An 18,166-nucleotide genomic window follows, 5' to 3' on the forward strand; every position below is an offset into this window, starting at 1 on the left:
GGCAATTTAAATCGAAAACATACAAAGTAAGGTACTTACTGGTTCAAATCCAGGCTGTATCACATCTGGCCATGACTGGGAGTCACATAGGGCGGTGCACAATTGGCCCAGCGTCATCTGGGTTTGGCCAGAGTAGGCCATCATTGTAATTAAAAATGTGTTCTTAACTGACTTGCCTAGTTAAATAAAGGTTTGATTTTAATAAATACAAATTTAGAAAAAAGTGAGCTGCGTCATATGAGCTGTGGGAGAGGGATGAATAAATCAGTCCCGTGCAGGCCTTTACTTCAGTGCTACAATAGTTAATTCAACTTGAGTATGTTTAACTTCTCCATAGGAAGCCTCTTCCTCTGTGCCATCTGTTGTCTAAAACCAAATCAGCTCACTGTTCTTCACCTGGAATCTACAATCTACAGTTGTTAGGATAAATATTGTGACAATGGCCACTCAGGCACAACATGCGATACTGAGAGTAAGTTAGCACTGACACCCCCCGCAGATGTTCCACTCAGACGGCCTGCTCCACACACACACACACACACACACACACACACACACACACACACACACACACACACACACACACACACACACACACACACACACACACACACACACACACACACACACACACACACACACACACACACACACACACACACACACACGCACACCATACACTCTTACACAACACACACAGTGATAGTTTTTCACAAAGAAACCTGCTGCTTGTTTTGAAATGTTCCCTGTGAGCACTCCAAGAGGTCACCTAGAAGGTCAGTAGAGAACAAGAGCTCCTCTCTTCAAACATATCATTCAGAACAAAGATGTTTATACACAAACCGAGCTGTAAACTGTCTTTAGTTTATACAGGTCCTGTCCTGACCCATTCATCTCCAGCTCCAATGCCATAAATTATAGTAAATGTATTACATTATGCAGTAGCTATTGAGGACAGGGGCTTTTACCTTTCCCTTATTGTTGAGAAAGTGATGAGTACACAATATAATATTCATCTAGTAGGATTCAAACTAATCCTGTTATAGTCTCTATTTGCACTCAGGTGTGACCTGAGCAACCAACTGTTGCCTGTTGTGTCCAGTTGCATGTGTGTGTGAGTGCGTGTGTGAGTGCATGCGTGTGCATTGTCATACCTTGCCTGACGGCGAGCGTGGTGGTGTAGACCAGGAACAGCAGGATGTAGTTGAGAAAGCTCTGGAACACGGGCGTGTTGGCGTGGTAATCATCAGCCAGGTACTTGCTGGTCAGCCCAATGCCACAGATGAGCAGAGACAGGACCTGGCCCAGAGCCAGTGTTACTAGAAGTTCCCTGGAGAGGAGAGACAGGGAAGAAGACATTGGTACTACACATTAGTATTACAGCACAGATACTAAACCACTGGCCGGAAAGGGCATTGGAATACAACTAGTGTACTACAGTACAGTACATTTACAGCACTGCATGGCCAGAGAACATAAGCTCACATGGTCATGTAAAACTCCTGTCCCTAGCTACAACAGCAGATCAACAGGTGTCCCCATCATCCACAGACCCATCTCTGCATCCCACTGACTCCCACAGAGTTGTCACCTTCTAAACTCATTATACTCCAGTCTCTCCAGCAGTGTGAGACACATCAAGGGCTTCCAGTCTGATGTATATTAGGACAGGATTTACAAACACCCTCCATCAGCCATTGTGACACATGGCCTTGGCTCCTCTCATTCATCAACAGCTGGTTATGGACACTAAGCTTCCTCACTGTGCTTACTGTATGGTGTTGTACAGAGGAAGTGTCTCAAACGACACCCCATTCTCCATAACGTGCACCTCTTCTGGCCAATGTCATCCTCCTTTATTCCCATATGCTGCTTTACTTTTTTAAATAAATGCCCTATTCCCTATGGAGCACTTTTTTTGGGGCCCAGGCCTGATCACACCCAACCTCTCAAGCCACTTCTATTTGATAGTATTTGCAGTAAAATACAATCGTGGGAGCTGTCAGTTCTGCCTCAGCTGGAAGAAAGAGCTGTCAATCAAGTCTAACCCCCCCCGAGAGAGCACATACCAAATCAGCCCCATTCGCTGCTCCCTCTACACCTACACACTGGCACCGTGACAGGGGAGAACACGCATTGGCACACATACGCTGGAAGAGCCAAATGCAGAGCGACTCCAGCGCAATATCTTTAAATATCTGAATATTCAGTGTAGAGCTGTAGTAAAGGACCAACAAACAGGCACACACTCGAGCAAGTCAAGAGATTATTATTTGTTCCATTTACGCTCAGTTCATCAAAAATCAAATTAGTAATGCCTGGGAAATAATAGCAAGTGTGTGTGTGTCCTTATAGAGGAAAAGGTCAAAGGCCAGTGTTTGAAACGAGATACACAATAATATGACACAAGCACAAACATGAAGAGGTAAACCAGACAGATGCATGGCGAGCTCGGGGAAACCAATTAGATCCAATATTAGCCCTGGAGCCTGGACTGATCTTTCAGCTGGAGGGAATTAGTATGCAAAGCTTTCAGTGGCACAGACAAGTTATTAACAAACTGAGACGAAACAGTATAAAGGATAAGATAGCCACAACAGTGACCTGACCTGAGTGTTTCCTTTTAGGGAATATTCCAAGGTACTGCTTATGAGATACACTACAGGTGGTGTTGACAGTATCGAAAGACTATACTTGCTTGTTGTGATATTATTTTCCTTAAAAATCAGCTTAAACTATCTGCAGGATAAAAAAGGACAAACTACAGTTGGTAATTCACTCCTTTTAGACTGGGAAAACCCCTGGCCTTGATGGCATTCCAATATAAATATATCAAACATTTGATTATTTATTGAAATATCCACTACTAGCATGTTTTAATTATTCATATATACACGGTAAACTGTCTGACACACAAAAAGAAGGGCTGATTTCCCTCATATTGAAAATTTAATTTTGCGATCCAAAGATATTTGCAAAATGTATTGCTCATATAATTAAAAAGATCTTACCGTATATTATTCATCATGATCAGAAAGGATTCTTAAAAGGAAGATATATTGAAGATAACATTAGACAATTACTATAAATAATTGAAAACTATGAGAATGCAGGGAAAGCAGGCATAATCTTTATATGAGATCTTGATAAAGATTATTTCAACCTTGTAGAATCTGTTAAAAGTAATGTATAACACTCCTCATATATGTAAATGATGAATAATGGTTATTTCTCTGAATTTTGAATTGTCAAGAGGTGTAAAACAAGGTTGCCCTCTATCACCATATGTGTTTGTTATGGCCATTGAATTGTTAGCTACAGAAATCAAATCAATAATACAATTAAGGGGTTAGAAATTAATGGGTTAGAAATAAAGGTATCAATGTAAACCGACGATTGAAGTTCTCAAGTCCACAATCTTCAACCATGAACGCTCTTATTGAAGACCTGGATAATTTCTCTAGTTTATCTGGAATAAAACCCAACTGTACTGAACAAAAATACAAACCAGAAATGTTCCAAACACAGAAAAAGCTTATTTCTCTAAAATGTTTCTCAGAAATGTGTTGACATCCCAATTAGTGAGCATTTCTACTTTGCCAAGAAAAGCCATCCACCTGGTGTGGCATATCAAGAAGCTGATTAAACAGCGTGATCATTACACAGGTGCACCTTGTGGTGGGGGCAATAAAAGGCCACTCTAAAATGTGCAGCTCTGTCACACAACAAAATGCCACATATGTCTCAAGTTTTGAGGTAGTGTGCAATTGGCATATCTATTCATGGCTCTACCGACTCCAGGAGAAGATATGTGAGCAAAAAAAACATTTTTGGGGGAATAGCAGCTGCTCTTATCCAGGACAACTTACAGTAATGAGTACATACATTTTCATATTTTCTTTTACATACTGGTCACCACTGGGGAATTGAACCCACAACGCTGGCATTGCAACATCCACGCTCTACCAACTGAGCCACACAGGACCACTGGAATGGAAAACCAGATAAAGTTATATTTATAAAATGAATTAAAAAGCATTAAACCTCTCTCTGAAAGCTTTTATTATACTGAAACTGTATCTAAATCCAAACTGGTTTTCCAGTAGGCTACTAAGAGAGGCACATCCCATGTTTATAGGGGGCTCTATGATGTCATGCAGATGAAAACTATCCATTTCCAGTGGATTGACAATGGAACCCTGTTTAAAGTATATTGATTTTTAAATTAAGCTATACATAGTTGGCTACAATTCAAATTGTATCCTCCAGAAGAGGCAGAACATACACTACATTACCAAAAGTATGTGAACACCTGCTCATCGAACATCTCATTCCAAAATAATGGGCATTAATTTGGATTTGGTCCCCCCTTTGTTGCTATAAAAGCCTCCACTCTTTTGGGAAGGCTTTCCACTAGATGTTGGAACATTACTGCGGGGACTTGCTTCCATTCAGCCACGAGAGCAATGAGGTCGGTCACTGATGTTGGGCGATTAAGCCTGGCTCGCAGTCTATGTTCCTATTCATCCCAAAGTTGTTTGATGGGGTTGAGGTCAGGGTTCTTTACAGGCTAGTTCTTCCACACCGATCTCAACAAACCACTTCTGTATGGAGGACCTCACTTTGGACATTATCATGCTGAAACAGGAAAGAGCCTTCCCCAAACTGTTGCCACAAAGTTGGAAGCACAAAATCGTCTAGATTGTCATTGTATGCTGTAGCATTAAGATTTCCCTTCACTGGAACTAAGGGGCCTAGCCCGAACCATGAAAAACAGCCCAAGACCATTATTCCTCCTCCACCAAATGTTACAGTTGGCACTATACATTGGGGCAGGTAGCATTCTCCTGGCATTGGCCAAACCCAGATTTAACGTCGATCTGCCAGATTGGGAAACGCTATATGGAGATGTATGCTCAATACAAATGTATAACCAACTCATCGCAGCTACCTATTGTATTGTTTCAATTTTTAAAAAAAGAAAAAGACTATACTACTCTGCTAATGACACAACATGTATATTAAATATGTTCTATAGCCCTAAGAAATAATGCATATTTTGACCAAAAACCCTAAACATCAATTACTTCATGATCATATCTCTGTGATGAAATACAAAGCATCACAACACTCAGTCTCACCACTCCCTTGTCTTGTTTACTATCAATTGATGTTTAATTAGTTTTTCAACTCTTCACGGTTTCCGCGAAGGCAGCATTGATGGGTAATTCTGCGATAACAACATTATCTGATGGAGCAGAGATATCTAACTGCACTAAGCCTCTCTCTCCCCCTCCCTCTCTGCAGCTAGCCTATTGTAGAGAGTTTATTTTCCCATTTTCTCCCAGACACGTTTAATTACAGCCGTAGACCGTGAGCATCTCTGTGTGGAGCCCAGAGTAATGAGTAGAATCACACCACCCATATTACATTATACACCAATAAATTGCAACAAACAAATCACCTCCTCCGGCATACAAATCCCCTCTCTTACACACTCTAATTTTAATCTTCTCCTGCACAATTACTACAGTGCACAGAGTAGAGTTACAGTCAATCTAAAGTAAACATTGATGCCCCAAACTCTTCTTCAAGATCTAGATTCTACTATGAGGAGCAGACATATTGATGAATCTGGGATGGTGATGTAATGTTTGTTAGCTTGCATTTTTTTCAGCTGAGTCATAATGTGTACATAAACTGCTGTGTTAAACATACTGCACCGCTAGGCCATTAGCAGCTGCTGATGAGGGGATTTCAAGTCATTAAACTAATATTTGCTTAAATCTGCAAATACACAGGTAGGCCTACACGGGACTGAGAGTTACACTCTGAACAAATAGAGCAGTACAAACTGTAGAGTATGACGGTACACACACAGTTACTGGCAGAAGTCAAACATAATTCATATCTAAAGCTTAGCTATGATATGGCCAGAAAACGGCATATTCCATACATGCACATTTATGCATGGTTTCATTGCGCCAAATACACAGAGGTAGACATTTGCATTTAGATGGAAACCAATTTGCTTTCCTCTAAGGCAATCAGAGTCAGGATTGAATATGGATGTATTTTTATTTTTGTCCAATTACTCATTGCTCCAAGTAGTATTACCTTAGTCGAGACCTAAATGAATTAGGTTTAAATCACTCAGTTTTCTCCCTCATAGAAAAGAGGCACCAATGTACCAAGTCCATATCCCTCTCAACATATTCTCTAGGAGTCCCATGTTCCCCTTTACATGCCTCTCTACAAACATAGTCCCTACTCCCGACAGAAGCAAAATCATCCTTGAGAAACAACCACGAGCATCGCAAGTCCTTGAATAGCAAAACAAACATTGATTTCAACTCTATGCACAAAGATTACTTTTAACACTTTACACTGAACATTTTGCAAAAACATATTTATTGGAAGAACGGTGGAGATGCAAAGTTTGGTAACAGAATTTCGGTAAAATCCCCCAAAATTATTGTGACCACGTTTTCCCCAAACTCTTAAATATCTATTCCGAATTAAGATTCAAAGATGTCTGCAGAAAGAATGGGATATCAGGTATGACACATACATCTCATTTGGTTATTGAAATACAGAAAGTGAAGTGGATTTACACCCGATAACAGAACTGCGGTAATGGAATTTCATCATAGAAATGCATAATTATGGATATCAATGTCCTTCTCTTCATGGTGATGTATCCTAAATAGGTACACAAATGTACCTATTCTAATCTACATTATAAACTGGGTGGTTTGAGCCCTGAATGCTGATTGGCTGACAAACTTGGTATATCACGAGTGTGACAAAACATGTATTTTTTACTGCTTTAATTACATTGGTAACCAGTTTGTAATAACAATAAGGCACCTTCTTATGCACCCGCCTTGCATCGTGCATAAGAACAGCCCTTAGCCGTAGTATATTGGCCATATACCACACCCCCTTGGGCCTCATTGCTTAAGTATAGACCAGGACTGTTACTTTTCTTTACTGTAGAGGTCTTCACGGGTACAAAAAGTCGGACCGATCCGAAATGGATCCGTGGCTTTCCCACCCAACAAAATATAACCGGTTCCGAAATGGATCCGTGGCTTTCCCACCCAACCGGATAACCCATTCCGAAATGGATCCGTGGCTTTCCCACCCGACCAGATGACCCGTTCCGAAATGGATCCGTGGCTTTCCCACCCGACCAGATGACCCGTTCCGAAATGGATCCGTGGCTTTCCCACCCAACCAGATAATCCGTTCCGAAATGGATCCGTGGCTTTCCCACCCGACCAGATGACCCGTTCCGAAATGGATCCGTGGCTTTCCCATCCGACCAGATAACCCGTTCCGAAAAGGGCCGTGGAAAAAGAGAGAGAGAAAGACATTTCAGGCCGGGTGCTGCCAGTGCCATCAATAAACAAGCGATATTGGCCAAACAATCTAGTTGTGTGTCCTTACAAACTACCTATAACAAATTACGATGTGTAGCATATACAAAACTTTATAACCTACTGTTTACAGAACTGCGGTAATGGAATTTCATCATAGAAATGCATAATTATGGATATCAATGTCCTTCTCTTCATGGTGATGTATCCTAAATAGGTACACAAATGTACCTATTCTAATCTACATTATAAACTGGGTGGTTTGAGCCCTGAATGCTGATTGGCTGACAAACGTGGTATATCACGAGTGTGACAAAACATGTATTTTTTACTGCTTTAATTACATTGGTAACCAGTTTGTAATAACAATAAGGCACCTTCTTATGCACCCGCCTTGCATCGTGCATAAGAACAGCCCTTAGCCGTGGTATATTGGCCATATACCACACCCCCTTGGGCCTTATTGCTTAAGTATAGACCAGGACTGTTACTTTTCTTTACTGTAGAGGTCTTCACGGGTCCAAAAGGTCGGACCGTTCCGAAATGGATCCGTGGCTTTCCCACCCGACCAGATGACCTGTTCCGAAATGGATCGGTGGCTTTCCCACCCGACCAGATGACCCGTTCCAAAATGGATCCGTGGCTTTCCCACCCAACCAGATAACCCGTTCCGAAATGGATCCCTGGCTTTCCCACCCAACCAGATGACCCGTTCTGAAATGGATCCGTGGCTTTCCCACCCGACCAGATGACCCGTTCCGAAATGGATCCGTGGCTTTCCCACCCGACCAGATAACCCGTTCCGAAAAGGGCCGTGGAAAAAGAGAGAGAGAAAGGAATTTCAGACCGGGTGCTGCCAGTGCCATCAATAAACAAGCGATATTGGCCAAACAATCTAGTTGCGTGTCCTTACAAACTACCTATAACAAATTACGATGTGTAGCGTATACAAAACTTTATAACCTACTGTTTTATTGGCTTTTACTTTCCTAAAACAATAATCGTCCACCTCACGGTTCAACTGTCGGAGATTTGAGCACTAAATGCATCAGGGCACTGCAAGCTCATAGCCTAAAGGCCTAGGTGTCCACTGTATGATATGACTATTTCAACTATAAAAGGAAGAGAAGCTTATGTCAACCCCAGAGGGACCAAGAGAAAGATAGAGATATGCCAACGCCATGTTACCAACACCGACATGCATTTATTCATACATGTCAGGCTACTACTGCTATAGAGATACAGTGCATTCGGAAAGTATTCAGACCCCTTCACTTTTCCCACATTTTGTTATGTTACAGCCTTATTCTAAAATGTTTTAAAAAACTGAAATACCACATTTACATAAGTATTCAGACCCTTTACTCAGTACTTTGTTGAAGCACCTTTGGCAGCGATTATAACTGCTGAAAAACACTCCCACAGCATGATGCTGCCACCACCATGCTTCACCATAGGGATGGTATTGGCCAGGTGATGACCTGTGCCTGGTTTCCTCCAGACGTGAAGCTTGGCATTCAGACCAAAGAGTTTAATCTTAGTTTCATCAGACCTGAAAATATTGTTTCTCGTGATCTGAGAGTCCTTCGGGTGCCATTTGGCAAACTCCAAGTGGGTTGTCATGTACCTTTTAATGAGGAGTGGTTTCCGTCTGGCCACTCTACCATAAAAGGCCTGATTGGTGAAGTGGTGCATAGAGGGGTGTCCTTCTGGAAGGCTCTCCCATCTTCACAGAGGAACTCTTGAGTTATGTCAGAGTGACCATCGGGTCCCTTGGTCGTCACCCCGACAAAGGCCCTTCTCCCCCGATTAATCAGTTTGGCCGTGCAGCCAGCTCGAGGAAGAGTCTTGGTGGTTCCAAACTTCTTCCATTTAAGAATGATGGAGGCCACTGTGTTCTTGGGTACCTTCAATGCTGCAGAAATGTTTTGGTACTCTTCCCCAGATTTGTGCCTCAACACAATCCTGTCTCAGTGCTCTACGGACAATTCCTTCGACCTTGTGGCTTTGTTTTTACTTTGACATGCACTGTCAACTGTGGGGCCTTATATAGACAGGTGTGTGCCTTTCCAAATCATGTCCAATCAATTGAATTTACCATAGATGGACTCTAATCAAGTTGTAGAAACATCTCAAGGATGATCAATGGAAACAAGATGCACCTGAGCTAAATTTCGAGTCTCATAGGGTCTGAATACTTACTTATGTAAATAAGATATTTCTGTAAAAAACAAATAATGAATTTGCAAACATTTCTAGAAACCTGTTTTCACTTTGTCATTATGGGGTATTATATGTAGATTAATGAGGGGGGAAAACGAATTGCATCCATTTTAGAACAAGTAACAAAATGTAGAAAACGTGACGGGGAACTGAATACGTTCCAAATGTAGGTGTACAAAAGGAGACATTTTGGTACATTTTCTATCAGAATATTTTTTATAAAGATAAGCATTATATTGTTAGATTGAAGGAGTAACTCTGGTAGGCCTAAAATATTGTTCCTCACCTCAAGTTCAACTGTCTTCATAGGCCTGCATAGCTAAGACTAATAATAGCAAAACCACATCAAACCTTCACAAATGGTTCATACATTTATTGGGGTAATTCCAAAAGTAGGTACAAGTCAAGTCATTGTTTATAAGGAAAATACACACAGGTTATTATACTGCGGCATGAAATACAATTTTACATCTCGCCCTATAGGCCTACTGGTAATTCTATTATATTGCGGCAAACACAACATGAACTTAATTTGGCCAAAGGAAATAGCTCAGCAGACTGAAACAAAACACTTGTTGCATAGTCTATTTCATTTTTTTATTTTAACTTTATTTAACTAGGCAAGTCAGTTAAGAACATATTCTTATCTACAATGACGGCCAACCCCGGCCAAACCCTCCCCTAACCAAGATGATGCTGGGCCAAATTGTGCACCACCCTATGGGACTCCCGATCACAGCCGGTTGTGATACAGCCCAGGATCAAACCTGGGTCTGTAGTGACACCTTCAGCATTGTGATACAGTGCCTTAGACCGCTGCGCCACATAAGCCATTTAAAGAACTGGTTGAAACCTTCAAAAGTTTTGAACAGGCTAGGCCAATATTGCTAAAAGTACCAACAAAAGGGAGTGCCTACTGTAGGCATACCCAACAAATAACAGCAATAAGCTAATGCTATTTATTTTACAATAGGTTAAAAATAGGCCTAACTTCAACAAGGATGAGTATTGGTAAAGTGGGACACTTTCTGAAAATATGCTTTCCAGAACACCTTCAACAATCATCTCATTGTCTTAACCCCCAACATGATTGTCAAGCCTGCTCCCGCTCTCCCTCTCTGGCGCTCGAGAGTGCCAGGGTTCCCTTCATTACGCACACCTGTCACCATCATTACAAGCAGCTGCGCAATATTGGACTCACCTGGACTCCATTACTTTGTTGATTACCCCCTCTATATCTGCCTGCTCCTCCATTTGTTCCCTGTGTCAGCACTGATGTCGTCATTTTTCACCTGTCCAGACGCTGTTCCTGTTCTGTTTCATGTTCACGTTCACTCCCTGTACCTGCTTGCCATCTCCAGCGTCAATGATACCATTCTAAATAGCTTAAGAACTTTAATAAGAAAAAAGGAACAAAACAAACACAGGATGGATGACTCTTCTTCAAACACAAATTGTCCTGAGACCAAAATTTTTCAGTCGATAGTGGCAAATTGGGACTCTTGGATTGGCAAAGTGGGACACAATTCTTTATTGTAAAGAAGGACAATGAGAGAGATTGAGTAATTTCAAAATTTGTTGGATAAACTTTATTTATACAAATGAAATGGATTAAAACATTCTTTAGGTATTTTTATGGAACATGAATAATTGTCATGTATCATTATTATTGTTTATTATCATCATCATACTTAATTTGAATTATGATGTAGCCTATATTTAATTGTATAGACTATAAATAAAATTAACTATATCTAGGCCTATCAGCTCAACATAAAAAGACAGTTTGAACTTAATTTAGCCAACAAATGTATCAACAAAATTAAACAAAACACTTTTTGTATGGCAAGAAAAAGTATGTGAAACCTTTGGAATTACCTGGACTTAATTACCTGGCATAAATTGGTCATAAAATTTGATCTGATCTTCATCTGAGTCACAACAATAGACAAACACTGTCTGCTTAAACTTTATTGAACACACCGTGTAAACATTGACAGTGCAGGGTGGGAAAAGTATGTGAACCCTTGGTTTTAATAACTGGTTGACCCTACATTGGCAGAAATAACCTCAACCAAAAGTTTTCTATCATTTCAGATCAGACCTGCACAATGGTCAGGAGGAATTTTGGACCATTGTCTTTACAAAACTGTTTTAGTTCAGCAATATTCTTAGGATGTCTGGTGTGAACCTCTCTCTTGAGGTCATGCCACAGCATCTCAATCGGGTTGACGTCAGAACTCTGACTGGGCCACTCCAGAAGGTGTATTTTCTTCTGTTGAAGCCAATCTGTTGTTGATTTGCTTCTGTGTTTTGGGTTATTGTCCTGCTGCATCACCCAACTTCTGTTGAGCTTCAATTGGCGGACAGATAGCCTTACATTCTCGTGCAAAATGTCTTGATAAACTTGTGAATTCATTTTTCTGTCGATGATAGCAAGCTGTCCAGGCCCTGAGGCAGTAAAGCAGTCCCAAACCATGACGCTCCTTCCACCATAATTTACAGTTGGAATGAGGTTTTGATATTTGTGTGCTGTGCATTTTTTCTCCACACATAGTGTTGTGTGCTCCTTCCAAACAACACAACTGTATTTTCCTCTGTCCACAGAATATTTTGCCAGTAGCGCTGTGGAACATCCAGGTGCTATTTTACGAACTTCAGACGTGCGGCAATGTGTTTTTTGGACAGCAATGGGTTCTTCCATGGTGTCCTCTCATGAACACCATTCTTGTTTAGTGTTTTACGTATCGTAGACTCGTCAACAGAGATGTTAGCATATTCCAGAGATTTCTGTAAGTCTTTCGCTGACACTCTAGGACTCTTCTTAACCTCATTGAGTATTCTGCGCTGTACTCTTGCAGTTATCTATGCAGGACAGCCACTCCTAGGGGACAGTAGCAACAGTGCTGAACATTCTCCATTTACAGACAATTTGTCTTACTGTGGACTGATGAACATCAAGGCTTTGAGAGATACTTTTGTAACCCTTTCCAGCTTTATGCAAGGCAACAATTCTTAACCTTAGGTCTTCTGAGATCTCTTTTGTTTGAGGCATGGTTCACATCAGGCAATGCTTCTTGTGAATAGCAAACTCACATTTTGTAAATGTTTTTTTTATATAGGAAGGGCATCTCTAACCAACATATCCAATCTAGTCTCATTGATTGGACTCCAGGTTAGCTGACTCCTGACTCCGATTAGCTTTTGGAGAAGTCATTAGCCTAGGGGTTCACATACTTTTTCCAGCCTACACTGTGAATGTTTAAATGATGTATTCAATATAGACAAGAAAACTACAATAATTTGTGTGTTATTAGTTTAAGCACACCGTGTTTGTCCCATGACAAATTTATGCAAAAATTCCAATTTATGCAGGTAATTCCAAAGAATTCACATTCTTCTTCTTGACACTGTATATAAAGAACTGGTTTAGATGCTTAAATAGGCCTACAATAATAATAATAATAATAAACAATATACAGTAATAATAATGATAAAACAAATTATAATAAATATGAAACAAATATAAATATGCACCAACATTCTTCTCATCTTTGTACTGTAAAACGTGTCCCTGAGGACATTCCCCTTGTAGGCTTCTTTTCCCTATACTCATTCTCCTCTAACTTGAATTTTACTTCATTGAAAAAGGCCTCCATCTTCGCAATCAACAGAAGCCTTGTTCGGTTGAGGCTCCTTTCACTCGCCTCTCTTTCTCGCCTCAACAGCAGGCACACGTGATGTGAGCAGCCGGAACCAGTTTCAGCTGGACATAAGCTATACGTTTTATTGAATTGCAAATTGGCTGACACATATAACGAGCTCAGTTCTCATAGCCTTTCACACATTAAATGAATAGAGGGCGGGCCCAAATCGGGTCCCGTCAATAAATTAATTTTAATAGCACATACCCGAGACTCGTGGTAATTATATCAGGACTCGTAGGTCGGATCTTGTAATTTTGGGTCTGTTGAAGACCACTACAGTAATGTACTCTACTGTACTGTGCTGTCTAAACTTGTGGAACATAGACGTCTATGATTGGTTCAGATTTGGACCGATCCGGACTGGCCCAAATCTGAACCAATCACAGTGGACGTAACAGGACCAAAAAACGACTTCTGTGGACGTTGAAGTGAAGGTCAGGGCAAACTGACCAAATTTCAAATACTTCTCAACGTCCATGGCTGTCCGGTGTTGGTCGGTACTCAGTGAGTGAGGATGCTGGTTACACTAAATGGAAAGAGAGGGGGCTCATGGGTAGGTGTCAGTAAGAGCTGGGAGAGGTGGCATTAACTGGAGAGTGAAGCGAGAGAGAGAGGGAGGGGTTGTCCAGACTTTTCCCACTATTACTTTGACCACCAGATGACAGTAAGAGAACCAAAACAGTAATTAGCTGAACATAACAATATGCCAGTGGAAGGGAGGACAGTAGCAGGTGACCAAACTGTGGTTTGTGACTACTATGATTTAAAATGTAGCCAAATCACTTGCACTACCGATTTTCGGGAAAATTCTGTTACCGATTTGGTTACCAGTTTAAAAAAATGTAAAAATGTCAGTAAAAACAGCAAAAACACTATAACTAATTAATAAGTCTACCTTTACTTGTTACTTCTGTGAACGTTAATTATCCTCCCTCCTCATGGGGGTGAGAAATTAGAAAAAATCTTAAATACGTGGGTTTTTGGTAATGGAATTTCAAGGCACAAGGCAATGTTTCTTAAACTTACAGAAGGCAGACATTTCTTTTCCTGAACTAAATATAAGTGTTGGTATTAGTTGGCAGGGGTCTTTACTTCAACTTTATTGTGTTTTGAAGTATTTCTAATACATTTTAAGACTATTTGACGTAGATGTTTTCTACGAGCCCTTTTCCATTTGCTTGATAACAAATCCAAGCCCTTGTTTATTCAACATTTTAGGATGGAAAATGGTTGAACAATTTCTATGTTGTAAGTCTTAATTCCCCCCCCCCAAAAAAATATAGACTTATCTTTCTTTTCACACCCAATAAGACAATGAAATGACCAACTATGATCACACAGACGAGTGAGGTAGAGAAATGTGGCCGACATAGATAAAGTGATATACAGCCTATGGTGGGCAATGCCAAACACTCCAGATATAACTGTAATGTGGTAAAAGCATTGTGGCAGCTAGAATGATCAGGAAGTCCATCTCACAAAATATGTGAGCAACTTCCATTTCCAACCATTTTCGGGTTACAGCATGACTACCTGTATGTGCGGTGCGAGGAGCCAGCCATGGTGGTGGTAGCGGGAGCATGCTGCTCTTCTCAAGGGCAGGGCAGAGAGCTCCAGTCGAACTAGCCATCTTTTGAGAAGGGGGATGAAAATAACAAAGGACAATAAAGAAGCCCAGAGGACACACTGAATCAGCTAAGTTAGCCAGATAGGAGAGGGAGCCATGGGATCACAATATACAAAAGTGAAAACTCAGGATGCTACGGCTGCCTCTACACCCAAAAGCAGTGTTAGAGACTTTTAAAGAGCGACTGCCTTTAAAAAGCAACAAAGCTCCCTGTAAAACGACCTATGTAGCATCGATATGAGTCCGAAAAATTCTAGTGTCAAAATTGACTACAAAGTTAAATAGGATAATTTTGGTCATAAAGTCAGTCTCGTCTAAAACTGAGTTTGGAACATCCATGCGTCACAACAGGTAAATGAAGGTTGGATTTGGATTTTAGGATGTCCCTTTGCCCACTAACATGGTGTCAACAACTGCAGTGATCGCTCTCTATCCAATAGCATAGACAGTGATACAGACCTCCGACTGTTTACATAAGGCATCATGTCACACGTTTTTTTACTTGAGAAATACTGCACCAAACACCTTAGTTAGATGTCAAATTGCAAAACTAAAACATCAAATGAGTAGCAGAAAAAAAAACACGCGCGCCAATCTGCGTGTTCAGTAGCTCTTTACGGACTATCCCAGACTTACTGCTGATGTTTAACACCTATACTATCACTGTATTATGTAGTCTGTTTCGTACCGACGACGACACAGCATGCTTTTAACCGAATACAACAATACACTGAAAAGAATAACCTATGCTGATGTCAGTCATATTCATACAAATCATGTAATACAATAAGAACACAAACGTCTTTATCTGAGAAACAACATCTTCCAGCAAAACTTTGCTCTGATTCCTAAGGGTAATTGATTTATAGAACACACGCAGACAGACAGACACAGAGAGAGAGAGAGAGAGAGAGAGAGAGAGAGAGAGAGACTTCTGTATGTGTAATGTTTACTGTTAATTTTTATTGTTTATTTCACTTTATATATTCATTTTATATATTATCTACCTCACTTGCTTTGGCAATGTTAACACGTTTCCCATGCCAATAAAGCCCTTGAATTGAATTGAGAGAGAGAGAGAGAGAGAGAGAGAGAGAGAGAGAGAAGCCATTTTTTATGGATTTAACAAGGGATGTAAATTACGTTTCTTCAAATCATTTCAATGTTCTGTGTCCTGACAATGACCCTGTCTGCGTTACAAAGATGAGTGCAAGAGCATATGAAAGAAATAAAAAGCAGTCATTTCAGGTGGATTTGATGGAACGGTATGAGACGACAAAGGAAGGAGGTCAGGGGCATTTGAAAATTACTGCTATTGAATGACATCCCATCTAATATTCAGCAAAACATTATGTTTCTGTGAAATGTTATTACGAGAGGGTGCATGTCATTAAGAAAATAGCTACCTTTCTTAAAAACAGCAATTACACTTACATTAGCGAATGGGCATTTCAAGTGATTCACCCCTGGCCTTTACATTTCCCTGAATCAAATTTAGAGGGAACAAACGTTCATTACTGTGCACCTCCAGCCCCAGAGAAGCCCCCAACCCTAACTCCATCCCAAAGAACCCTCCAGCACCAGCCCTATCCCAGAGAAGCCTCCAGGACAAGCCCTATCCCAGAGAGCCTCCAGCACCAGCCCTATCCCAGAGAAGCCTCCAGGATAAGCCCTATCCCAAAGAAGCCCCCAACCCTAACTCCATCCCAATGAACCCTCCAACTCCAGCCCTATCCCAGAGAAGCCTCCAGGATAAGCCCTATCCCAGAGAAGCCTCCAGCACCAGCCCTATCCTAGAGAAGCCTCCAGCACCAGCCCTATCCCAGAGAAGCCTCCAGCACCAGCCCTATTCCAGAGAAGCCTCCAGCACCAGCCCTATCTTAGAGAAGCCTCCAGCTCCAGCCCTATCCCAGAGAAGCCTCCAGCACCAGCCCTATCCCAGAGAAGCCTCCAGCCCCAGCCCTATTCCAGAGAAGCATCCAGCACCAGCTGTAACCCCAGGCCTGAGGAACTGGGGTGTTCGGGGGCTGACACTGAGAGGAGAGGAAAGATGCTGTGTTTATAACCATTGATGTTCCTCTCACCATCCCTCCCTCACTACCTCTCCTCCATACCCAGGCCTCTCACCATCATGTGTGTGTCTGCCACCCTCCACTTTCCCTATCTCCCACTCTCCATTCTCAAAGCCGAATCAAACACCATCCCCCCCCCCCAAATTACTCCAGTCTGCTTCGATCGGGATCAGCGTGATGACCTACAAAAGGCTCCATCTTCTTCCAGGAGTAAATATACATTCAGGCCTAATTTAATTCCCTCCCGTTCGAGACGGGCCAGAGAGAGTGGCTCCTTCTCAGTAGACATTCTGCCTCACTCTGCAGCATACTGAGACACCTCCACCTCCACAGCAGGAGATGGACCGAGAGAGAGAGAGAGAGAGAGAGAGAGAGAGAGAGAGAGAGAGAGAGAGAGATTGGGAAAGGGATGGAGAGATGAATGAAAGAAAGGGATGAGTCTGAAAGAATAATGAATGCACCGATAAAGAGAAACAAAGCAGAAGAGTGACTGTGCTTTGTACAGATTTCAATCACTGTTTGCAGTGGCATGATAGCAAGTAGTATCCCAGTAAATGCCATAGATTTTTTTTTTTTACTCTGCAGTGTTCCCAGATATGTACCATCTCATTTCTACAGCTCACAATCAATAAAAGGAAGTTAGTGCCCGGGCACCAGCAGATACTGCAGGAAAGGTAGAGAGGAGCAATAAAATGACAGAGAGAGAGAGAGCTATCCTCCTTGGGATGAAAGGAGGGAGTGTGCTACACCTCCACAATTTAGCCCCCCTGCTCCAGCTCTGGTACCCAGGAAAGCGTCCTCAGAGTGGGGTAGCTCACATCCACCATAGTGGCTATAGCATGGGTGCCACCGCAGACACGTCTAAAACTGAATTATACAGGGGTTTAATCATGAACGATGGTTTAATCAGAACTAGGTCACCTCCCACTGGAGACTGCCAGCTTACTCCATTCTCATTTGCACAGATAAATGTTTCTGGGAACAAAACTGCATTCAATGGACTTGCGTAATGGATGGGTAAATACCATATGAAGCAGATGATAGTCCTGTGCTAGCTGTGCTACAGTAGCAGCAGCTCCGTTATGGGCTGCTCGCCATTTCCCTGCCTGGCTGTCCAGGGTGGGGCTGGGGAGCAGAGCAGACAGGGAAAGGAGG

The 18,166-nt window shown here is 41.7% G+C and overlaps 1 protein-coding gene across 1 annotated transcript in view; it reads right to left on the reverse strand.

Annotated features, from left to right (window-relative positions):
• Positions 1-18,166, reverse strand: part of LOC135557572 (solute carrier family 35 member F1-like) — a 120,152-nt gene that overhangs the window by 70,224 nt on the left and 31,762 nt on the right. The window contains exon 2 of the mRNA XM_064990968.1: positions 1,155-1,330. Within this exon, the coding sequence (XP_064847040.1) occupies positions 1,155-1,330 (176 nt within the window). The remainder of the gene's footprint in view (positions 1-1,154; positions 1,331-18,166) is intronic.

Source organism: Oncorhynchus masou, chromosome 16, assembly GCF_036934945.1.
Source record: "Oncorhynchus masou masou isolate Uvic2021 chromosome 16, UVic_Omas_1.1, whole genome shotgun sequence".
Classification (NCBI taxonomy): Eukaryota; Metazoa; Chordata; class Actinopteri; order Salmoniformes; family Salmonidae; genus Oncorhynchus; species Oncorhynchus masou.